The 25,323-nt window shown below is 43.3% G+C and overlaps 1 protein-coding gene across 1 annotated transcript in view; it reads left to right on the top strand.

The window, feature by feature from the left end:
- The window catches only part of FHOD3 (formin homology 2 domain containing 3), a 456,996-nt gene that overhangs the window by 168,003 nt on the left and 263,670 nt on the right, over positions 1-25,323 (top strand). Inside the window, 1 exon segment of the mRNA XM_021711121.1 lies at positions 8,455-8,560. Within this exon segment, the coding sequence (XP_021566796.1) occupies positions 8,455-8,560 (106 nt within the window).

The following is a 25,323-nucleotide window of genomic DNA, read 5'->3' as shown; positions in this document are numbered from 1 at the left end:
TTGTGAGTGCCATTTGACTATCTCAGCACAGCATTGAAGCCCACCTTGATTGGCCTCTGCTGCCCACCTCCCTGTCTGGGCTACTTCGTAAGTTCCTCCTGCAGTTGTACTGGAAGAGCAAGGCATGCCCTCTCTCTTCTGCATCTTTGCTCCTGGATCCATACCTTCTATCCTAGAACACTTTGCCACCCAACCCCCACTCTCCATGTCTCTCAATTTTCTCCTGGTTATCTCCTTCTTTCAGGGATCCTTTCTCAAAGTGACCCCTCATCCTAGTCAAGATCCCTCCAAATACCTTTAAAAGTATCCCGTGCTTACCTCTAGCACAGGGTGAACAGCCCTAATTTGAAAATGCAAAATGCTTCAAAATCCGAAACTTTTTGAACATCAACATGATTCCACATGGGGAAGATTCCATACCTGACCTCATGGGCCACAGTCAAAATGCTGGTGCCCAACACACAGTTGATTCAGTGTCTCCAAGGGAAAAAAGACCCTTCCAGGCCCCTTCAGCTGTAATATACCTTTTCCACACACACCCAGATACCTCCTCACCAAGCATGCCCACAAAGGGTAACAAAATGGCACAAGGGCAGGCTGGATCTGTGAAGGGCAGACTCCCCACAATGCCCCACATGAGGCCAAGACTTACATGCATTACTCACTGTGGTCTTTGGCTTATTTTCTACTCTGTGGTATAAAGATGTTGTTGAAAATGTCAAAAAGGCCTGCAGATACCCTGATGGGTAACGGTGATAAGAAAAAGAGGCAGCATTTATGTTTATCTATAGCACAGAAAGTCAAGCTGTTGGAGAAAAGGAACAGCAATATTAGTGTGAAATGTCTTACAGAAGAAGAATATGGTGTTAGAATGAGTACCATATAGGACCTGGGAAAACAGGCTTAAACTATTGAAGTTCTATGCTGAAACTGATAAACAGAAGTTAGTGAAAAATAGGAAAACACCACATACAGTTAAAAGTGAAGATCTTGATTGTGTATTGAAAAAGTGGACCCATCAGTGTTGCTGGGAACACATGCTACTTAATGGTTTGCCAATTGTGAAACAAGCAAAGGTCTAGCACAAACTGAAAATTGAAGGGAACTGTAAATATTCAACAGGCTGGTTGGGAGAATTTAAGAAAAGTTATGACACGAAGTTTTTAAAAATGTAATCAAGCATCTGCTGACCACAAAGCAGCTGAGAAATTCAGAGTTTGTGCCACAGTCACTGATGATGGAAATCTGAAGGAAAATGCTAGTCTCTAATACTAATGAAACACCACTGTGTTGGTGTGATAGCCCCAGAAAGACACTGGTTACAGCTGATGAGGTAGCCCTTATAGGAATTAAGGATGCCAAGGACAGAGTAACTCTGCTAGGATGTGCTAATACAGCAGGCATGCATAAGTGTAAACATGCTATTATAGGCAAATGCTTGTGTCCTCATGGTTTTCCAGGAGTGAGTTTCTTCTCAGTCCGTTATTATGCTAAAAGGCATGGATCACCTGGGACATCTTTTCTGATTGGTTTCACAAACATTTTGTGCCAGAGGCTCCTGCCTTACTATAAGATGTTGTTATTTCTTGATAACTGTTCTACTCCTTCTCCAGCTGAAATTCTCATTCAAAAGAATGTCATGTAGTTTCCCTCAAATGTGACTTCATTAATTCAGTCTTGTAACCATTCTTACATCAATGAAGAGTAAATATAAAAACACTTTCTTGAACAACATGTTAGCAGCAGTGAACAGAGGAATGAGTGTGGGAGGCTTTCAAAAGGAATTTAACATAAAGGATATCATATATGCTGTTGCCAATGCTTGGCACACAGTGACGGAAGACACAGTTGTGCATACCTGGCACAATCTCTGGCCTGCGGCTATATTCAGTGATGACGGTAAACAAGGAGGTGACTTTGAAGGATTTCATGTCAAGGGAGAAAAAAGTGATTCTGTCTTTTTTACATATATAAAAAAAATACCTTCACATTTTGTCAGTAAGTTGGAAGAAGTGGATGTTGAAGACATTTCTTCTTTTTCTTTTTCTTTTTTGAGTTGGGATCTCACACTGTTTGCCCAAGCTGAAATGCAGAGGCACAGTCACGGCTCACCTCAGCCTCGACCACCTGGGCTCAGATGATCCTTCCACCTCAGCATCCCAAGTAACTGGGGCTACATGCGTGTGCCACCATATCTGGCTAATTTTTTTTTATTTTTAAAATTTTTTGTAGAGACGAGGTTTCACTGTGTTGCCTGGACTGATCTCAAACTCCTGGGTTCACACAACCCTCCTACATTGGCCTCCCAAATTGCTGAAATTATAGGTGTGAACCACTGCACCCAGCCTGAAGACATGTCTTAACAGCAATCATGGACTTCAGTTGTTCATTTATTGACTGATGTTGAAATAGTCAAAGGGGTTCTGAATCAAGGAGATTGTGATAATAGTGATGATGACAATGATGTTAACAAAGAAAAAAATCACTATAAAGGACATAATGCAAATGTGTGATGGGCTTATTGAAGGAATAGAGCAGTGTGCATTCATGTTAGTTGATACAACCAAAGGAGACTTCTAACACAAAAACTGTTGTTAATGAAGCAGATAACCCAGTAGAGTGCCTCTTTATCCCCCAAGGACCCCTTTCCTTATCCCTCAACTGCTTCTGATGTTTCTTTTCACCTAAAAAAAATACTGTGTACAGTACTCTGTTAATTAAAACAGCATTGTAGGTGGAGACTGAATACCTTCTATTGTCTGGTGTTGCTGCTGTTTAGCAGTGAATGCAGGTATGCTACAGTGCTCCTTAGTCACCCTGAACACATTTTCCCCCCTGTATTAATGGTATGTGTCTCTCTATTTTAGTACTTATATGTGAATAAGTGTAAGAAAGTGATTGCTTATTGGTAGCATATGCATTCAGTCAGGAATGATGATGATGCCAGCCAACCTCAGGTTGTCTGTCTGAGTGGCTAAGTCAGTGACACTTTTGCTTTCTGATGATTCGGTGTATGCAAACTTTGTTTCATGCGCAAAAATTATTAAAAATATTGTATAAAATTACCTTCATACTATGTGTAAAAGATATCTGTGAAACAAAAATGAATCTCATGTTTAGACTTGGGTCCCATCCCCAGAATATCTTGTTATATATATTTAAATATTCCCAAATCCCAAAACTCTCAAACTCAAAACACGAGTCCCAAGCATTTTGGATAAGGGATACTCAGCCTATATAGAACTTAATATGCTACAGGGCTCTTGTCTGAATTAACTGGATTTGATTACCAGGTCTTTGGCACCTGGCATAGTTTCTAGTACCATGTAAACAATCAATGAATGAACTGAGTGAATTGAATTCTAGATGTCTCTGTCTTCGGTCTTTCCTGTCTCTAGTTAGTAAATGCTAGGCTAACTAGTTAACTGTCCCAAATGCCCCACTTCCAATGTATCTATTTGTGTCATTCTATTACTTAAGCAAAAACCTTCACCCTCCATTATGTCTTCCTCTTGAGCTCGGTACCCTGACTGCAGTTGGTCTGGACACTTACTGTGTGACCAGGGGGGCACATCCATGCCATTCCTCACCCTACCTCATTTAGGAAAGAGGCACAGCTTGCCTCTCATCTCTGTCACTCAGCTTTGACTTCTTTCACACCTGACTGAATATTCAGTTGGTAGCAGAGCCACACACAGACAAGAACTGTTGCAAGTGACTTTAAAACACTGTCATGTGTGCATCTTTAGTAGGTTATGCCCTAGCAACAAAAAGAACCACCAAAACAAACCAAACAAAACAACAAAAAAACCCCTACAACAACAACAAAACTGTTTACAATAATCATATTGGTGTTGATAGTGTTGGTATTATTATTCTGAGACTGATGTGTATGAGAGAGATGTTAATTGTTCTTCTCAGGGTTCTTAAAGATTAGGATTCTTAAGTCAAAAACTCTCTATTCCTGGTGTATATTAAACAAACAAGCAAATAAGCATAATTCTAGCTCTGTTTGTTGAAAATAACTAGAGGCAATAATCAATTCATTAGCAAAAAGCACCACTAGCAACAAGATTGGGTCTAAATCACCAAAAGGAACCAGAGGTCCTTCAAGAAATGACTGATTCCACATCTGGAGTAGGAAATGTAATAAAATAAACTTGGAACATTTTATCTTACTGAGAGCAAGGAAGCTATCAAATACTACTAAACTCAGAAGTAAGTTGTAGGGTCTCCTACTAATTGGTCAAAGATGAGACCGTAAGTATCAATAAGGGTGATGATTGCAGTGGATTGAAACTCATCAAATAGGTTGGAATTGATGAGTTTATAATGATAGTAAAAAATAACAATAAATTGACACAAAGAATAGGCAAAATATGCTAGTGAACTCACTCATTACGGGAAAAGGCTAGTGAATTAGCTCACTATTTTGCAAATGAGTAACATTTTAGCATCTCAAATTTATTTTGCCTTTTCATACATGAACTTTAGGATAATCCAACAGTAGTTGAGCGAAAGTCTTGTTTGTAGAAATATTCTAACTAATAAATAAGAAGGAGCGATAGAGTTAGAATATCACCATTTTGCAGCCCCTTATGAATTCATGACATGATGGAAATGAGATCCAACCAGGTGTTATGTGCCTCCTGATGGAAATACAGACTACCACTGGTGCTGTGGTCAAGCCAACCTGCATTTGGTCAGGCCTCCATATACAATAACCAATTTACAGATGACCTAGGACAGGGGCATATGTTCAACTACACCACAGAGTGGAACCAACAAAACCCAGACTGTGGGCTACTCTACAAGACAAATGACCTGGTTTCTTCAACATGTACATTTCTTTTTTTTTATATATATATATAATCAATATTTTTTATTATGATATTGTGGGGTACAGTTAAGTGTTAGGTATACAAATATGCTTCGTTCAGGCACCCTTGTTGATAAGAGGTGTCTCCCCGTCCCCAGACAGATATTTACTACTACTGTTAATCCCATCTCCCTTCCCCCCCCATGGTTTCCCACCGCTGTCAGTCATTTTCTTATAGTGTTATGTTGGACAACATGTACATTTCAAAGAAAAAGAAAAAAGAGGAGCCAGGCTCGGTGGCTCAGCCTGTAATCCCGCACCTTTGGGAGGTTGAAGTGAGTGAATTGTCTGAGCCCGTGGGCAGGCAATCTCTACAATAAATCAAAAAATTAGCCAGGCGTGGTAGCGCACACCTGTAATTCCAGCTATTTGGAAGGCTGAGGCGGAAGGATTGTCAGAGCCCAGCAGATGGAGGCTGCGGTGGCCGGGAGCGGCCACTGCACTCCGGTCTGGGCGACAGAGTGAGACTCCAACTCAAAAAAAAAAGAAAAAAGAGGGAGATGGAGGAAATCAATGAATTGCAGGATGTTTAAGAACCATATCAACTAGTTGCCATGTATGGCTCTTATTTGGATCCTAACACAAACTGTAAAAAACAGTACTATTCGACAGTTGGAAGTTTGGTCACTGACTGGACATTTGGTAATGAAAAGGTATTCATTCTTTATTGCGGGTACATATTTTTAAAAAAGAGTTTCTGTAGTTTGGAGTTACATATTGGAGTGTTGATGAGTTAAAAGATGTGATGTCTGGGATTTGCTTTAGATTACCATGGCAGGGGAGAGGGTGAGATGGTCAATAAAGCAGGACTCTTATGTGTTGATTGGCAACTGGGGTTCACTAGATGATTCTGTTGTTTTCTGTATGCACATAAAGTTCTCTCAGTTGAGCAAGTTAAAAAATAAAATATGCTTAGACGCTTGTGGCACATGCTTCAACCAAGCTCACTTTGAATTCCCAGGGCCATCATTTCTACCATTTATTCATTCAACAAGTATATTTGAGCAGCCTCGCTGGCAAGGAAGAAGGTGCTTGTTACCAGCAGTTTATAGTCTATTGGGAAGACCACACACATGTGCAAAAAAACAGCACTCAACCCCAGGGTAGCAACGCACAAGGGATTAACTGGATTACACAGGCAGCAAGCTGTCTGGGCATAGATTGCCACCTTCCATACCCATGAGTCTGCATCCCCATCAGCTCTTATGTTTTCTAGGCAAGGAAGTTCTTTTTCAAACTGAACTGTAAGGGCCTAAAAAATAGAGCCATTGGCCATCTGTTTGAGTTGATTATTTCTTGACCAGTAGGCATTTAGAAAATGATCACAGGTTTAATCCACAGCTATTCTAGAAAATTCTGACATGCAGCAATAAACACAACAGTTTGTGTTAATATTTTTATTTCATTCTAGTCTGAAACCAATGTTTTAAAAATCATTTACTGATGCCTATATATTTTAGGATGTGTGTTTAAAATCTAGCACATTGCTTGTTTGGAAGATTTTCTCTACATTATCCATAAATTTCTTTCCTAAGTGCCTTATCTACATATGTATGTACATTTAAGTTAAGGTTCTGAATTATTTTTATAAATGCTGTCTCGCCTGTCCAGTGTTTTTTCCAATACCTTTGCCAGACAGTCAATTCTCTGCTATATTAATATTAGTGATTAGTTTGAGTGGTTTCTTGAGAGCTTGTTCTCACTTTTTCACCATGAAGTCATGTGTGAATCTAGTTTTAGTTAAAGTAATAAACATTTGTTACATGCTTGGAAAAACTTTCTGACTAGACATGAGCTCATCTAGATGTTCACTTTTCACATATGTTGGTGGAAAAGGATATGGATGGAGAGAAATATTTTTTATTTCCCTTATACATATGAGTGTAAAGTAATTTTCCAAAAACTCATGATATTGTCCCATTTTCTCTTTCTTCCAAAGCCATGATTATCTTTGAGTCTGAGTGAGCACAGCTGTGTCTTATTATTTTCAGGGCACAAGCTTCATTCACCCACCCTTCCCCCACAGCCAGCGCTGACCCTGAAGAGGGCTTTCTTGGTTCAAAGGGGCGGTCTGTGCCAAGCCTGTCCACATTTACCTTGTCTGCCATCCATATAATTGGAAAATGCCATAAAATCAAAATAAGGGGCTGATTTCATGTAGGTACAGGAGAATGATGCCCATTTATCTAAATTATTTTTTCTGTTTTGGAGATAAATCATGGTTGCTGACTTTTCCTATAATAATAACCTTTCATTATTCCATTAAGCTTGCTACTATTTACATCACTGAGGTTTTTCATTTTTGCTCTGTTGTGATCATTTAAGATGAATGTTCTAGTCTTATCCTAAATGTATTTGACACAAGGCATTGTCCAATTGAGGAAGTCTCTCAATTTCGGAGAGAAAAGTGGTGGAAAAATCCCTCTCAGAGCCCCACAGAATTTGGTACTACAGGAAGATGTCTGGGATTGGGGGTTGGCTAGATGTCATTATGTGCTCTTGGTCATTTTCTTTTTGGGCCATCCTTGAGTCTTAGTGACTTTATCTGTAAAGAGAAAGTAGCGTTAAATCAGTGGTTCCTGAACGGACTTAGGATTTCCTGGGGAATGGGATAGTAGAATGTGATTTCCCACCCCAGAAATTCTGATGAAATCCATCTGGGAGGGTCCTGCTTCCTAGTCTACCTTAAAGCTCCCTAGATGATTCCCAGGTGAAGGAGTCAGGGGTGAGAATCATCTGAGTACTTTGGAATCACCTGGAGGGCTTGTTAAATGCACTGCTGGGATTCATGGTAGCATTGCCTATTCAATAGGTCAAGGTGGGACCTGAGAACTTTCTAGGTGATGCTCTCGCTGTCAGCCCTGGTCAGAGGATAGATCTGGAGATGTCTCTTTGGGAACCACTGGGTCAGATGGCCCCTGAGATTTCGATCATGTCCCACCTTCTGTGATAGGGACATGAGACTGAGTTGGTTCTTTCACAGATGGCCCAGTTGCTCCAGGTAGATGGCTGGACTTGTACTCTGCTGCTTTGCTTGTCTTGCAGGCAGCACAACACTGGAGGCTGGAGAAACTGCTTCCTTAGATTCTCAGAGAGCATTGGCAAGACGCTTTTTGTAACAGTCATCCTGAGGACTATCTTTGGAAGACAGGAGGGGCCTTGAGTCCTTTACTTCATGGTCTTTGCCACAATCAGATGTTTTCTGTAGTTAAAACCCAGCCAGCTCCATGTGGCCAGACCCTTAGGACCTGTGGGGGCATGCAGCCTGGTAATTTTTGAAGAATGAAAACAGAACACTATAAATATTTTTGACAGTGAGGAGATTCATTCGCCTTATCTTTATTAGACTGCCCAGAATGCAATAATTGGTCTTTGGCAAATGAAGATGTGAAGGCTGGTTGTTAAATTCCTCTGGCAACAGTTGAGATGCTTCATTTGAATAGAGCAAAGCAATCTTTGAGGACATTCCGGCTTCAAAGGGTTGTACACAGTTTTAGCAGCACAGCTGGGATGGAGGATGGACAGGGACAATATTTGAAGTCTTTGTTTTTCTTTCTTTTTTTCTTTCCTGACAGGATGACAAGGATTTGGTGCATGAATTTGTTGTGGCTGAAGGTCTGACGTGTTTGATCAAGGTGGGCGCTGAGGCTGATCAGAACTATCAGAACTACATCCTGCGGGGTAAGTCAGGACTGAGCGTGCAGTGGCCATCCCAGCTGCAGCAGGGTTCTGGGTTCGTCTTCAGGAACTTAAATGCTGAGAACTTTTTAAAAGAATTCGTTTGAGGGTAAGGTGGTTAAAGACACCCAGTGGCAAAAGAAGACATCTTCACTGGGTTTTATCAATTTCTAGTAATTCATTAGTGACTGAACTAATTTTCCTGACTCTCACCTGGAGTTATTTCACCAGATTGTTGAGGAAAAAGAACATATTACTCACTGGTTTCTTTATAATCTCTTTTGTTTGGTGAGGAGGGAAATAGAGTAAGTGGGCTTGGGTAGAGCCTGCATCTCAGCAGAAAGTTACCTAAGACCGAAGAGGACGATTTATTTCTTGGGAAAAAATATCTTTTCTAACCTGGGTTATCACCTAGGGCTCTTGTCAGAAGTACACATTCCCCACCCCGTCCTCCTGTTTCTGATTTGATAGGTCTGGAGTGGGTCTGGGAATCTGCATGTTAAAGAGTGATTTCCAAATAGCTACTATCATAATTTCATTTAGAAAGCAATGCATGTGTGGAGTTTGAAGCACTGATTCCTATAACCAGTTCATAAAGTTAATGGCCTTTTTATAGTTGTAGATTTTTGGTGCACTTTCATATAAATAATTTTATTTGGTCTTGTTAAGAAAATAAAAGTAAACCCTTGAATAGATTGGATCATATTAAGTTGTCACTATCAGCAGTTTTGACCTACAAAAGGAGACATTTGGTATAGTTCAATATTATCTCCATTTTGCAGTGAAGAAAAATTGAGACTCAAATAAGTCGAGTGTCTTACCTAATAAAGCTGCTTCTCCTAGCATATCAGGTAGCAGCCACACACAGTGGCGTGTCACTATTGGCCAGGTTTCTGCCATTCCCTACAGACTATGATATGACCTATATCCCCACAGATTGTATGTTTAGTGTTCCTATAAGAAGAAAAAAATCTTTTTTCCCCTTTAAATGAAGAGGAAAAATACATGAAAAATGTGATTTAATATCAAATGTCCACGGTTAGAGTTGAATGAGCCAGGTGACATGAAACAGTCACTTCCGCTGTTTTGTTTTGCCTGAAGAAAAGATAAAATTCCTTAGGTTCTGTGGTGTTAGCCAGCACATCAGAACTCTGAACCCTCTCCTCCCCTTACTCCTTTCCTGGAGAGCCCCTGAAACAAAAAATAAAAGAGAAAACTTAGGCTTAGTTAAAAGAAAAAAAAAAAAAGGGTGTCTCTTCAAGTCAGAGTTGTTTTTGTTCATTTTGATAAATGCCAAATATGTGTGAGAGAGTTCTGCTCCTCTGTCCTTACTGTCCTGTGGTGTGTACGTGGCAGTGTTTGTGAGACTGGGGAGTGGGCTCTCTTTGTGTTTGTGAGGCTGGGGAGTGGGTTCTCTCTCTCTTCAGCATTTTTCTGGATTTGTAGTAGTTCTTCAATTACGAGTTGTCCATAGAGATGCTATCATGTTGAATTTTATGGATTCTGTCCTCATATAATTTAGACATTTATGCAGGAGCTGTTGTGGTATATGTGGACAAGTTAACCATGAACTCTGTCCTGCTGCTGTATTGCATCCAAATGTAGATGTCTTTCTGTGTCTAAAGAGATGGCGGCAGGCCTGGATTCTCACCCTCATATTTCCATTCACACCAATCCAACACCTAGAATAGACAAAGGCACAGAGACAAGGGAAGGACAACTTTCTCTAGTTAATTCTCCAGGTGTGATAAGGATATCTATATGTTGAACAACATGACAGGATGTATACCTAAAATTGCCTAATTCTTAATAGTGAGTCCATGCTGACTTTCTCTCTCTCTCTCTTTCTTTCTCTCTCTGACCTGTACCAAAAAGCTGCCAAAGGCAATTCCCAAATGTGTAAGTCTCATAATGCTCATGCATGACCAAGGGAGAGCTCCACCAACCATCTGTTGCTTCTCTGTTCATGTAGAAAATGCCACAGAGGTGAGACCCCAGCTGCAGGCAGTTGTAAAAAATGTGAGGAGGAGGTCCCATGTTTCCGTGGTCACCACCAGGGTTAGACATTCATGTTTATACACACACACACACACACACACACACACACACACACACACACACACACACATATGTTGATGTTTCAAGTATACACCTTTTTAACTTTATCAGAAAAATAAAAAATAAAAGCCTTCCCCAACCCAGAGGTATACCCCTATAGAACAAATGTTATAGCTGTCTACATGTTTATCTTTGTTCTTTGGACACTTATCTAGGAGCATATATGTGCATTTCTACAGAGTGATCATCAGGGCATCTACATTCATCTACATCCAAGCCTGGGCACTAGGGATGGCTCTACCAGCTGTGGTCAGCCTCTTTTGTCAGAAAAAATTTGGTTAGAATCCACCCCCTCCCCAGACCTTACATGGATTAGAACTGGATCACAAGACCCACTATAGTTGCAAGGGAGGCTGGCACAATGAATGTTTGCCTTCCTGGAGTCTACAGAGGATGCAGCAGAGAGAAAGGTGTGGACTTTGGGCTTGAGGGTTATGAGTCCCGGCCACATGGAAGGAGTAAGGAAAAGGAAACTCATCACAGCTGCAAAAGCCCTGTCTACTAAGCCTTCCCATGATGTCCTGCCAGCTGCTGAGGGAATCCTGTAGGGTCAGGTTAAGCTCAATGATTGCACAGGGTCCCAATGGTAAAGAGTGAGAGTTGTACTTCCCAGCACTGAAGGATGGTGTTGACATAGGGAACTTCATCCAGGCTCTCTGCTTAGTGAGTGTTTCTCATAAAGCTTGCAGTGGTTTATTTTGCAGCACTCTGACCTGTTCCAAAAAGCTGCCAAAGGCAATTCCCAAATGTGTAAGTCTTATAATACTCATGCATGACCAAGGGAGAGCCCCATCAACCATCTGTTGCTTCTCTGTTCATGTAGAAAATGCCACAGAGGTGAGACCTCAGCCACAGGCAGTTCTAAAAAATGTGAGGAGGAGGTTCCATGTTTCTGTGGTCACCACCAGGGTTGGACCTTCATGTTTTGATTTGATTTGGTAATTTCACCTAAGGAGAAATACCAATTAATCATGAAACACCTTAGTCATATCAGAGGTATCTTAAAAGCAGATGGGGCAGGCTGTTAGTCTCCATTTATTAGAGACCAGAAGGCTCACCATGAGTTACCTAGAAAATGAGCGTGTGCTTACTGCCATTCAGGCTTTCCACAGAATGAAGGCGCCTTTGCATGCCTGCCCCACATCAGCTAAGTCTCAGAAGACTTGGGGTAACCAGAGCACTGTGCCCAATCATCAGCACATTTTGATGTATCTGACTGAAGCCCATTCCCAGAAAGTAACTTCTGAGGGATGTAAATGACAGATTTCTTGGGGTGTGACTTCTGTATTTTTATACAAGGAAGCTCTAATTTGTATGAGGTGGCTCATACTTTGAGTCACCCCTTTGTGACCTTGAAGAATTTCTCATGCAGCCTAGAGAGAGAGAGAGAGAGAGAGAGAGAGAGAGAGAGAGAGAGATTGAGAGATTGAGAGATTGAGAGATTGAGAGATTGAGACATTGAGAGATTGAGAGATTGAGACTGGGAAAAGTTCTACAAGTTCTCCCTGGGAAGAAAACACCATTGCACGCAGGATCACTCGAGATGCTTAGGGGCTGGTCAGGAGGCAGAGCCAGAGGGGAACTGTGGGCAAATTACTCCATTGTGGTTTCCAAGGAAGAACTGACAGGGCATTTAAGCAGGCTGAGGATTGGCCCTGGGGTTGTCCCTGGAGTAAAGTCCATGTTGAGTGGCCCAGGATGTGAGAGACCAATGTGGGGAGGTGGTTGAGACGTGGATTTAATGTATTCCCGGAGAAGGGGAACTGACTGGCCTCTAGCCAGGGTCTCAAAACTGAGCCAAGACGGCATTTTCAAAACTACCTTGTAAGCCGGAAGGCCGGCTGATGGTCCAAGTGTCTGAAGAAGCATGTCTTTCGTGAGGTTGAGCTCTCCCCTGTGTGACCACGTGGGAGTGTCACAGACCCAAAGACAACAAGAGCATGTAGAGAACCCAGTACTTTCCCACATCTGCTTTTAGAACTCTTAATCTATCTTGATTTTTTATGTACCCTTGGTCAGCTTTTTTTTTTTTTTTTAGAAGACCCAGGAATCCGTCGCTTTCCTCTGATGATATATCTGCTGAGAGGTAAAGATAGGTTTGAGTTACAGAGTAGGCAAGTGCTCTCCAAAAATGTGAGCAGGCTGCTGGGAAGAGATCCTAACTGCACAATATGTAGGAATAATATTTATCTGACTTATTATTCTTGGATGGTTATGGCTAATGATCTAAAGTTTTTCAGATTAGCCAGTATTTAATATATATCTACTGTGGAATTTTGTACCTCACAATTATTCTTCTGGAAGGAAGACCTAGAATGGTATATTCCTGGGAACTTAAAATTTCTGCATTGCTGAGTCTTCCCTGTGGGCCATGTACCATGTAAGTCCCTTGGGTGTGATGACAGAACCAAGCTACAACCTTGCCCTGAAGCAGGGCCCTTGAGGCACCCTGCATGGCACATGTTATGTGTTGAATTGCATGTGTCTTATCTGTTTGAAATTGCATATGTACAATACACTTTGGAGCAGAAAAGAGATGTAGAAAGAGTAAAAGCTGCCCTTTCTGACTGTACTTCAAGAGAAAGCCGCCTTATTGGCTAGTTTTATGTGGAGGAACTTGATTTGGTCATTTTACCTAAGGTAAAATACCAGTTAATCATAAAACACCTCAGTCATTATCAGAGGTATCATAAAAGCTGGAGATGATCTTAAAAATCATTAAACTCAACCCTTTTATTTTAAGGGAAAGTTGTTGATATGTCTTTTGCCCCCAAATATGTTTCAACTTAAAACTGTTTTAATGGTTGACAATATTTTTAAAAATACAGATTTCAGGTTGCCTTGGAAAAACCAGAACCAGAGTTAACTATATTCCATTTTTTGTGGGAACAGCAACAACAAAAAGTCCTAAATACTGTACATATTAGGGTATTCCTTAATGAGGATCAGGAAGTGTGATCAGATGGTGTTTGTTGGTGTCTGCAGCACCAGAAACAAATATCACAGCACAGAAAGAGATTTTATGATGTTAAAAGGCAGTGGGGCAAAATGACCAAATGGTGATTAAACCAACGTCTTCCATTCCAGAAAAATGGGAAAGTTTATATTTTGGTATTGCACAACAAAAAAGGAGAGCAAAAATTGAGTTTAGAATGTATGTTGGGGTGGGCACCAAACTGGCCTGTGGGTGAGAACTCAGGAGCAGAGAGGAAAAATGTCTTGCTTCCTGAACCAGGGTTAGGTCCTTGGCTACTGTATTTTCCCCTGAATGGCGGAGCTTGATTCTCCTTAACCTCTTTACATGGGCTGTCCCACCTAGCTGGTTTAGAGGAAACTGCCTCTCTCCTGCCTCTTGCCAGGAGGGCTTTCTGCTCCTATCTGGATTTCAGGAAGTAATCATGGCAGCTAGATGACTGGGCTTTGGTATGATGTCACAAGTGTCTTGATGGTGTCACCCAATGAGTTGAAGCTGGAGTCAAGGATGGTGTCCTTCCTCACCTGATGCCTCTCCTCCTGCTGCATCATTGTGACAGGCACTATTCCAAGTAGGAAATCACTGTGGGAGACACACCCTGGCAGCCTGTGGGGCCAGACTGAACTTGGAGGTAATTTTGTGTGCCATCTGGTATGTTTAAAAATTTGTAAATAAGTATGAGCATTTAAAAACTGGGAGATCTGACCTCAAAATATGGCTTTCTGACTTTTCTTAAACACTGAAAACTCAAGCTTGTGGGGTGTGGGTTGGGCAGTGTTAGAGAAGCTGGGCCATTTACAGCAGGAGGACAGGGTCCTCACATGTTGTCCCCCTCCCACCCTCCACGTAGTTGTTGAAACCTCTGCTTGAGGAGATTCATTGTCTCTGGGTCCTGACTGGGTCTGACCTTGGCCTGGCCCTTCTCACCCCCACTCTACATGCTATTGGGGTGTGGCCTCCAGGGTGACATTGCCACATTGCCCAGGAGTTTGCTCAGGGGCAGAGAAGCCTCAGTCTGTACTGCTTGGGGAAGGGGAGGGATCCTTGACTGCTGCTGTTGGTGCCTGATGGCAAATGCTTTCCCAGAATCCTCTGTGTATCCCATCTGTGCCCCTCTTGACAACCCCCACCTTCCCCCCATCACCTTGCATCAGGCCTGCACCCTGGGCTGGAGGTTCGTTGAGACTTGTGTTTGCGTCCTCCTCCTTCCAGCCCGTCCAGGCACAGGGGCCCCCAAATGGACTAAAGTTGGGTCAGTTCATGGCTCCTCATTGGACTGCCGAGACTGTGGGATACTGTGTACTTGCCCAAGTTTTCGCGTGATTTTCTGCAGCGCTGTGTTTCCTAGGGGAGGGAGCTAGGTACTGGCCCTAGTGATCCCCTTGGGATGCCTGCAGTCTCTGATGGACCCACTGAAGTCCGTGGGATGCTGGGGTGTTGCTACCCTGTCTCAGGGCTCCTGAATCTCTCATCCACTTGTGCCCCTTGTGGTTGTTTGGGTAGATTTGGAGGGGGGTGGTTTGGAGGCTCTTCTTGGGCTGCCATTTTTTTTTCTGAAAGTGCTAAATTTTCTGAGTCATCATTGCTTTTGTCCCTGACCCTGATGTGCCATCAGCCCCAGTGCCAGGGGTCAGGTAGGTGAGAGAGCTCCTGCCAGAGGAAGCAGGGAATGTGGGGCTGGATCCTGGCCTTTGAATGGGATGAGCTGCCTGTTGTTTTTCCTCTGTCTTGAGGAAAGAGAGGAAAGCTGGATGTTCCCTGGGTGAGGCAGGTGGCATTCATGACCCCAAGCCTCTCACCACATTCAGCAGCAAGTGCGTACATCAGCCATCAGCTCCTATTAGTAGCTCTAGGTAGACACTTCCAGGTTTAAGGATGATTTTGGTTTCTTCTCTCACCCCCTTCCAAGAGCTTTTTATCCCTATAATTAGAGAATACTTGTCTCTGTGTAACTTTAGTTGATGATTAATAACACTTTAATTTTAAGTTTTCTAAAGTAAAAATCAATGATGCCAGCTGGGCATGGTGACTCATGCCTGTAATCCCAGCACTCTGAGAGGCCAAAGCAGGAGGATTGCTTGAGCCCAGGAATTTGAGACCAACCTGGGCAACATAGCGAGACCTCATCTCTACTAAATAAACAAACAAACAAATAAATAAATAAGCTGTATGTGGTGTCACATGCCAGCAGTTCCAGCTACTTGAAAGATTGAATTTGGAGGATCTCTTGAGTCCAGAAGGTCAAGGCTGCAGTGAGCTATGATCCTGCCACTGTACTCCAACTTAAAAAAAAAAAAGATGAATACTGTTGAATGTAGCAAGTGATATAGTTTGGATATTTGTCTCCTCCAAAACTCATGTTACAACGTGATCCCTAGTGTTGGAGGTGGGGCCTGGTGGGAGGTAATTGGGTCACAGGGGATGATCCTGTATGAATGACTTTGTGCCTTTTCCTGGTTACGAATGAGTTCTTGCTCTATTAGTTCACAAGAGAGCTGGTTGTTTAAAAGAGCCTGACATCCCCTCCTCTCTCTTGCTTCTACTCCCACCATGAGACATGCTGGCTCCCCTTGCCTTCCCCCAGGAATAAAGCCTTCCTGAGGCCTCACCAGAAGCTGAGCAGATGCTAGCACTGTGCAGAACTGTGACCTAGATAAACCTTTTTTTTTCTTTATAAATTACCTAGCCTAAGTATTTTTTTTTAATGGCAAAGCAAAACAGACTGATATAGCTTGAAGTGTAACAGAAATGCTTCATGTCAAGTGGTCTTCATAAAGAACTACCTGCTGGGCAGCCCTTGCAAACATTATCTCCAACCTGGAGCGTTATTTGACCAAACCATGTGAAGTTGCTAATGTTCGACCATTTATTACCTACAGAAATAGCAAATTATGGCATGATTTACCATAATATTATTATCATTTATTCCTAATTCTTGAACTGATTAGATGCTTCTTAAAGCTTACCCTGGTTTCTATATAGGATCACATCTCTCCAGAAATTCCCAGTTTGAAGACCAAAAAATAGCCCTTGCAATCTCGTGCAATTGTGCCTCTGAGCAAGTGAACGTAAAGAGCCATTCCTGTCTTGGTCTCAGCTAGAAAGATTTCTCCAGAATTTAATCTCTACTAGAAGACTCGGTCTTCGTCCTTGTATCTAAGATGAGAAGGAAGGAAGAAAAACAGTTGTTTGGCCATCACTATACAGCGAGTATGGAATTTTCTACAACCAATCTCACTGCCATATGTTCAAGAATTTTTTCACTTTATTTATACCAAAGATGTACCTTCTCACTTTGTCCTTCTCCCCTTGCTCAGTAGACTTTTCCAGAGTATCTGCTGGCTAGGTATGCCTTGAAGCACAATTGTTAATTCCTTGGCTTTAACCTTTTTACACACGGTCTTCTTTCATAGGACTTCTATTTGTAAATCCAGGCTTATAATAGAACAAAATGTCATAAGCAAAATTTAAACCTAGCCCCAAGCATGGGTTAAGACTCTTTTTTAAAAAACTGGGATTGGTTGGGGAATTATCAGTTAGTGTGTTCATAGATTCCTGCATTTGGGAGTCCTGTGGGCTCTTGGTAGATTTGCCAGCTTCCTGGCAGGGCATCACTCGTTTCCTGACACAGTGGCTTCCCCTATCATTGATCTGCACAGGACCCCAGCCTAGATTACTCTACGATGTCCAGACCTGTGGAGTCAGTCATGTCCTGGGTGTCTCCATCCCTAATATACCATGTCCAAGCCTGAACCCAACATCATCCCATTTCAGTCAGCTCCCTCACAGCTCTGTTCATCGTCCCAGCAAAGAGCACAGTCATTTGTCCAGTTCACGTTGACTCCCCTGGAGTCTGCTAGACCCCTTTCTCTCACTCACCCTCTGTCATCATCAATTTCCACATTCAGGTCTCTCCACCCTTCACTCCCTTTCAAGTCCTTTTGTCTCTTTCGTTCCCAGTTCTGGTGTCTAAGTTCAGACCATCCTTTGCTGCTCTGCTAGCCTCCTGACTCCTGTCTCTGCTTTCACTCCTGTTTCGCCTGGGTCCATTTTTCTTCCTGTTACGTGGGTGGACCTTCTGCTTTATAGATCTAGTCTCCTCAGTCCTTGGTTCAGATCCCTCAGTGGGCCCTCTCATCCTCAGGGTGAAGTCCTGGCCTTTCTGTGTGGGTAGAGCCCAACGAGGTGCTGCCCTCTTATGTCTGTGCAGTCCCAGGGAGGGCTGTGTTCTCTCCTGCAGACCTTGGCGTCTGTCACCCTCTTCATTTGGTTCACACGTTATCCTTTGCTTCTTCCTAATACCTTGGGATAGGACTCAGCATAATCTCTATGGAATCTTTCCTGGCCCCCAATGTTTTGACTCTCTCTGCATACCCTGGTCTTGACACCTCACTGATGTGCACAAAAGACCCTAGTCTAATTCTTTGCACCATAGTTGACTCTCACATGTCAGTTCCCATCCTTATTCTATGATATCCCTAATGCCAGGCATGCTTTAGGAGCTCAGTGAAAATTGACTGGCCAAGGGAATGGTTGAACGATAGAACATCTGAAGAGAAAGAGAAAGTCACTACTTTTGAAGAAGCTGCTGATTTGTACTAATGATGTAACAGAGCCAAAGTTTGCTTATCTGAAGCTTTAGCCTGCCAGATCTTGTTTCTGAAGCACTATAGCACAAGTGGATTTGTTTTCAGTACTGAGTAAAAAAAAAATTCCTTATTACCGAACTTTATTTTTGATACTTTTGCCGCAGGTCCATGTATATCTACTGTGGTGTATATTTTGATTTTAAATGTCACCATGTATACAGAGAAAATGCATGCAAATATGGATTATACTGCAGAATATGGAGGAGTTTTTTACCTGCCATGGAAACACGTGGACCATGAGTTCCTTGGGATGGGCATAGGGGCATCATAGCCTTTGCAGCCCAAGCACCAGCCTGCTCCTTGATGCCTCCTAGATATTCAACAAATAGTTGATGAAAGCAATGGAATGACTGTGTGGGAGAGGAGTCCTCAGCGTTGTGCCATGGAGTTACGCCTTGGTCTTGTTCAGTGTGCGATGAGTGATTGTAGGTAAGCACAACTAAGAACTGTGTGTTGGATGAGCAGGAGATGAGAAGTGAAGAGACGTCAGTTATGTGATAAATGACACATGTGATTGAGGGGGTTTCCTTTTGCTTTGGTTTCAGAATCTCGGCCTCAGAATCTTGTTATCTTTGCTTTCTTTTTTTTTTAGATTGGAAAATATAGTTTATTTAGAAAATTGTGTATATATATATAGAGAGAGAATGAAAGAGAGAGGGGGGATTCACCTCTTCAAGGTAGGAGAAGGGACCAGAACTTAGGAAACATGGTGGTGGCCACAACTTAAAGAGCGCATGGGCTACATCAGAGTCTAGTAAAGCAATGACCCTATCTTTGCTTTCTTTACCCTGCCTCTCCCCCTAGCTCCTTACAACTGGACTCTCCAAAAGCCACTCACATGGGATGTTGGCATGACTCATTTCTGGTGCCCAGTCTCATAGGCAGATGGTATTCTCGAGCCTCCTGGCCAAATGGGAGTCTCATTGGCCACCAGGGTCATCTGGGCCCTGGGGTTCCTAGAAACACTACTGGACTTGATGCTCCTGAAATTATAGCTGACCTTGTCCTTGGGGCTGGACTAGAACCGGCAAGGTTTAGGTGGGGGAAGAATTTAGAAGTAGTTAGATAAATAAGGGGTTGTTTTAGAGGAGGGGGCAAAATTGTTGCTTTTAGAAGCAGATTAGGAGCAATGAGTAGGAGTCATAAGAGAGTGGTTTTTTTTTTTAATTGGAGACAAGCTCCAAGAACAGAGTTGGAAAATTAGCTTCTTTCTTTTGCCAACATAAATTGATTGGTGGTGTCTTCTGAGGCTGTCTGCTGAGGATTCTGAAGCCACATCCAGCATCAGCAGGAAAGAGCGCCACCGCTGATTAGAGATGCCTGTCAACAGTTTGAGAGGTAGGGAGTGAGGGAAGGGATATTAGATACGGTATTTGGTTCTTCTCGAGAATACTAGGCATTTTCAGAATATTTGTTGAGTTGACTTCAAGCAGGTGCGTGGCGATGAGGGTTCCAACCACGAACACACCATTTTGCATTGGAAATGTTCTGGCAGAGACCACACACCCTGTTGGACTGCTAGACTTGAAGCTGGGTGCTACTAGATCCTTTCCAGTGCTAAGATTCTGTAATCCTGAATAAAATTTAAAAAGCAGAAGGAGACAGGGTGTGGTGGCTCATGCCTGGAATCCCAGCACTTTGGGAGGTCGAGGTAGGAGGATTACTTGAGCTCAGGAGTTCAAGACCAGCCTGGGCAGCATGGTGAGACTTTGTCTCTACAAAACATTAAAAAACCCTGCTGGGCATGGTGGTGCACACCTGTAGTCTACTTGGGAAGTTGAGGCAGGAGAGCGACTTAAGAAAAAGCAGAAGGGGTGAAAGCAGGGCTCTTTGACTTGCCCTCTTTTGCATATTCTGCATGTCCTGTTAAAACTCCAGGCTATTCCAAGCACATATTGTCCTGTTTCATCTTCAAAGAAGGCTATCTGGTTACATGACACAGAGCCCAGCCAAGTCATTGAAAAGGACACTGAACTCTTCCTAGTCATTGAGATACTAGCGTCCGTGTTGATCTACAGAATTTTGAAGGATTGGCAGGGCTGGTGGTGCTTTATATTCAGAATTCATATGTACATGGTGAAGGCCAGGGGCACAGACAATAGTGGGCTTGTTGCTACTTCAGAGCCTGAGGACCAGAAGCCAGGAGGGCTTGCAGAAGCGCCAGTGGGTCAGACTCTCCAGTCAAACCAAAGCAGGGCTGAAGAGACAGGTTGCTACCCATGAACATAGTGTCCACAGGCAGGGCCACTCTTACTCTGCTGACTTCATGACTTCCCTTGTATCCCTTTGGCCACATTACCAATGTGGTCCAAATAGATCCTGACCCTTTGTGCATGGCCCACATTGGTCTTTCTAGATCCTCTTTCTGTCTTTTCCTAGCTCTTCCAGAGCTTCATCTGGAGGGTTGAATAAATATTGACCTTCCCTAAAGTCTGGATTTCATTGCTTTTCAACAATTTGTGGTCCCTAACTTTTCTACGATTGGGAGCCTCAATAAATAAAGATCAGCCATCTGGTTCTTTATTCAAGTGTTACTTGATGACTTTACATGAGTCAGTTACTTTGAGGTCTGAGTATAGGGTAGCTGAAAACAGTGTAAACCAAATAATGACAAGTTGTATTATCAAGTCAAGAATTAGGTGCTAAGGAGAGTGAACTTAGAATGTAGTAGGAGAGTGACATAAATACTGTGGTAGACAGAATTCCTAGGTGGCCTGGAAGATTCTTTTCTCTGGTGTATACTCTCCCCTTGAGTTTGGGACAGACCTATGAGTGTGATGAGTGTATGAATATCATGGAACCTTGATTAGGTTACACTGTATGTCAAAGGTGAAAGAGTTTTTATAGATATCATCAAGGTCCCAAATCTATTTATTTTTGAATCAGTCAAATGGGAGATTATCCTAGGTATAATGGACCTAAACAGATGAGCCTCTCAAAGGAAGGTCTGGAGGGCAAAGACTTTGTCTTCTGCTGACCTCGAAGAAGCAAGCTGCCATGAGTTCTACAGCTGCAAGGAAATGAACTGTGCCAACAACTACATGAGCTTGGAAGAGGACTTCAAGCCTCAGATGGGACCACAGCCCCAGCTGACACCTTGATTGCAGCCTTGTGAAACCCTGAGCAGGGGACCCAGCAAAGCTGGCCTGAATCCTGTACCCATGGAAATTGTGAGATGATAATTGTGTGTTGTCTTAAAGCTGCTAAGTGTATGATAATTTGTTATGCAGAATTAGAAAATGGGTAAGTTACATACAAAGAATCTCAACATAGGCTGGGCGCAGTGGCCCATGCCAGTATTTCCAGCACTTTAGGAGGCCAAGCCAGGAGAATAATTTGAACCCAGGTGTTTGAGACCAACTGGGCAACATAGTGAGACCTTGTCTCTACAAAAAAATACAAAAATTATCCGGGCATGGTGGCACGTGTCTGTAGCCCCTGCTACTCTGGAGGCTAAGGCGGAAGGATCCCATGAGCCTAGGAGGAGGTTGCAGTGAACAGGAATTATGCCACTGTCCTCCAGCCTGGGAGACAGAGTAAGACCCTGTATTAAAAAAATCTACTTTGAGAGGCCAAGGAGAGAGGACTGCCTGAGCCCAGGGATTTGCGACCAGTCTGGGCAACTTGGTGTGACCTCATCTCGACAATATATCAAAAAACTAGCTAGGCATGGGAGCACACGCCTATAGTTCTGGCTGCTTGGAAGGCTGAGGCGGAAGAATTGCCTGAGCCTAGCAGGTCGACGCTGGGGTGGCCGTGAGCATGCCACTGCACTCCAACCTGGGCAACAGAATGAGAATCTGATGCAAAAAAAAAAATTCACAACACAAAGCCATCTGGACCAGCTAAAATAGGTATAGAATACTGTGTGACCTCAGAAGAGGTAGCAGTCTTAGGTGGCGATATCGGGGAGGGTTTCATGAGGGAAGCAACTTTTTATTTTCTTCTTGGCCTTTTTGGCAACCAGTACCATTCATTCAGGCTGAATTCCCTTTGGACTCCCCACTTCCTCTTGTGTGGTCCTCTCGTGGAGTCTGCCCAAGACCCCTCATGTGGGTGGTAGTGGCTCATCAGGACCTCTCAACTGTTGATGGCGTCCATACCCATTCAGATGAAGGACTCTGCTACACACAAATGAGTGACTGAAGGAGAGGGTGATTCCAGGGAAAACTCCATATTTTCTAACATGCCAGTATCATGAGAGAACACGGCAGCCTTATAAAGATTGGGTCGAATTTTAGGCAAAGATCAGTTGAGTCGTCCTGGGTTGATCTTGCCTGTGAGGGCAGACATGAGCACTGGGCAACCCTCGCTGCCCTTCAGAGGTGGTCTAACCTTGACTTTCTCTGCATCTCCCATTCATTTACTCATCCAGCAGTTAGTCCATGCAGACAGCTGCAGTGGGAGATGGAGACTTGGCTGAGGCCCCTCGCCATGAGGAACCTGCCAGTCACTGAGGATAGGAGCCATCTAGTGAGGATGGATATATACAAAAACACAGTATTAAGTTCGCTTTTGGATGAAAATTCTAGAATCATCCTTTTTTTCCTTTAACTTTTGCTTGCATCAGCATTGTTTCCAGAGGTGGTTGATATATTTTAAGTAGTTCAGTCCTATGTCATCCATTTCAAAGAACCTTATTCTTTGCTTAGTCGTTCAAGATGTTTGCTTTTCATAATTCAGGTTTTCTTTCTTTCATTTTTTTTAATAGAATTGGCTTCATGGTTTCATGAGAATTTCATAAAACATGAAATGTGGTATTTGAATCATATACTCATTTTCAAATAGGCAAAAGATAGCACAAAGGATTCTAGGCATTATTAGGCTTGAAAATAAAGGAGATAAGGTAACTTAATGGTTTTGTTTCTTAATTCTGTATGGATTACAGATTCCCTTTGGATCAGTTTGAGTCCTCACGTGAAAGGTGCTTGAGCCCAAGAATGGCTAGGCCTTCTGTAAATTACAGTTGAGATGTTAAGCTTCTAGACCTATTTAGAAGCACTATCAATACCTGCCCCCCACCACTTGGATAAGCAGATATTCGGTGAAGGGACTCAGTGGCCCTGGGGAGCAGTGGCCAGCTGTTCTTCCTGTGCCTGGAGGCGGGGGATCTGACAGCTTTACCCAGCTGACTGTCCTCTCTGGAGCTGAGCCTAGTCAACTTGTGAGCAAGGTTGTTGCTGTTATACCCTTTAAACCAAAGGAGAGAGTTCTATCATCATCTGAACCATGTGGTCTAAATTCGATTTTCTGACTAGCCATGCACTGAGAAATAAACATAATTTCTCTTAAGAAATATTTAAAACAGCCCAAGTGCTCTGTAAGTGTTCTCCAATCTGCCAGTTCATGAGAGACAGTGGCAGCACACCCTGTGATGTAGCCTGATGGACTCCTTGAATTAAAAAATTGGTTTTGGCCAGACTCAGTGGCTCAGCCTGTAATCCCAGCACTTTGGGAGGCTGAGGCAAGTGGATTGCCTGAGTCTGCAGGTTCGAGACCAGCCTGGGCAACTTGGTGAGACCTCGTCTCTACAATAAATAAAAACATAAGCTGGATGTGGTAGTATGCACCTGTAGTTCCAGCTACTTGGAAGACTGAGGCGGAATGATCACTGGAGCCCAGCAGGTCGAGACTGGGGTGGCCATGAGTATGCCACTGCACTCCAGCCTGGGTGATAGATTAAGACTCCAACTCAAAAAATAATAATAATAATTAGTTTTACTCTGCTCACTTTTTGTCCTTGCTGACATATGACCAGGTAGCGAACCCTACAGTGGCTGCAGAACCCTGCAGGGAGAAGTGTTTTTTGTGTGGTTTCTTCTTTGAGTGGCTGACAGCAAGGCTGGTGGTCACATAGACACTTATGGAGTCTGCTGTTTCTGTCAGCTTCTGACTCAGAGACACTGGAGCACAGTTGTGTCTCCTGAAAGCACCCTTCATGAGTACCTTTTGGCCGCAGCATGTAGCCAGCCATGGGGATCAGTTTCATGAGCCTTTGTGACCCCCTTCCCATGACAGCTCTCCTGGGTAATCCTTTCCTACAGCCCTCCCAGCATGTGATCCTTCCAGCTCACAGAATGTTTGTAACCATTTGTCTCTTGTCCTTCTCCTCGACTAGATGATGTCTTTCTTGAGGACCACACAGTCTTTATTCTTTGCACCTGGATCCTCCATGTTCTGCTCTGAGCAGACACCTTGTACAGTACCTGGGGCTTGGTGTAAGCCCTTCCATCAAGGAATCAATTAGTGACTGTTGTCCAGAAGTTGTCAGGGGAAACACAAACCCTTGGTGCCAGGATAAGACAGGGAAGTCTTAAAATAAAAAGCTGGAAGAGAAGACCCACCAGATATGATCTTGACATAGCCAAAGCATGTCTGTGCACTTGTGGATGATAAGGTGCAACCTCAGTGTTCTTGGCTTGTCCCATTCAGCTTGCCATACTGTGGGATGGGGACTTGAAATAATTAGCCCAGTTCTGGGCACCTGGAATGGCTCACTGTGAGCAGAGTTTTCTGCTTTCCTGATCAGAGATCTCTGTGATCTCTGTGTCAGGAACAGTCTGCCTTTCTTTTTTTTTTTTTTTTGAGTTGGAGTCTCACTCTGTCGCTCAGACTGGAGTGCAGTGGCCGCTCCCGGCCACCGCAGCCTCGACCTGCTGGGCTCCGGTGATCCTTCCGCCTCAGCCTTCCGAGTAGCCGGAATTACAGGCATGTGCTACCACGCCCGGCTGATTTTTTGATTTATTGTAGAGATGAGGTCTCGCCTGCCCAGGCAGGTCTTGAACCCGCGGGCTCAGGCAATCCACTCACCTCAGCCTCCCAAAGGCGCGGGATTACAGGCTGAGCCACCGAGCCCAGCTATGCCTTTCTGTTGCTCACTTGCTTTTTTCCTGTGTAAAGGGCAATTGAATGACGTCCTTGCTCCCTCACTTTTGAGGTGATACATAACCTGGCTACCTCTGTCTCTTTGTGGTGTTCCCTTTTAGCTGCAGATAGTGTAGTGAGTTCATCTCTGTGGTCCTCTG

Source organism: Carlito syrichta, unplaced genomic scaffold, assembly GCF_000164805.1.
Source record: "Carlito syrichta isolate Samal-C Ts95f unplaced genomic scaffold, Tarsius_syrichta-2.0.1 Scaffold301868, whole genome shotgun sequence".
In the NCBI taxonomy this organism is placed as follows: Eukaryota; Metazoa; Chordata; class Mammalia; order Primates; family Tarsiidae; genus Carlito; species Carlito syrichta.
Note: the sequence above shows the minus strand (reverse complement) of the source record. Positions and strands in the feature narration are given on the sequence as shown.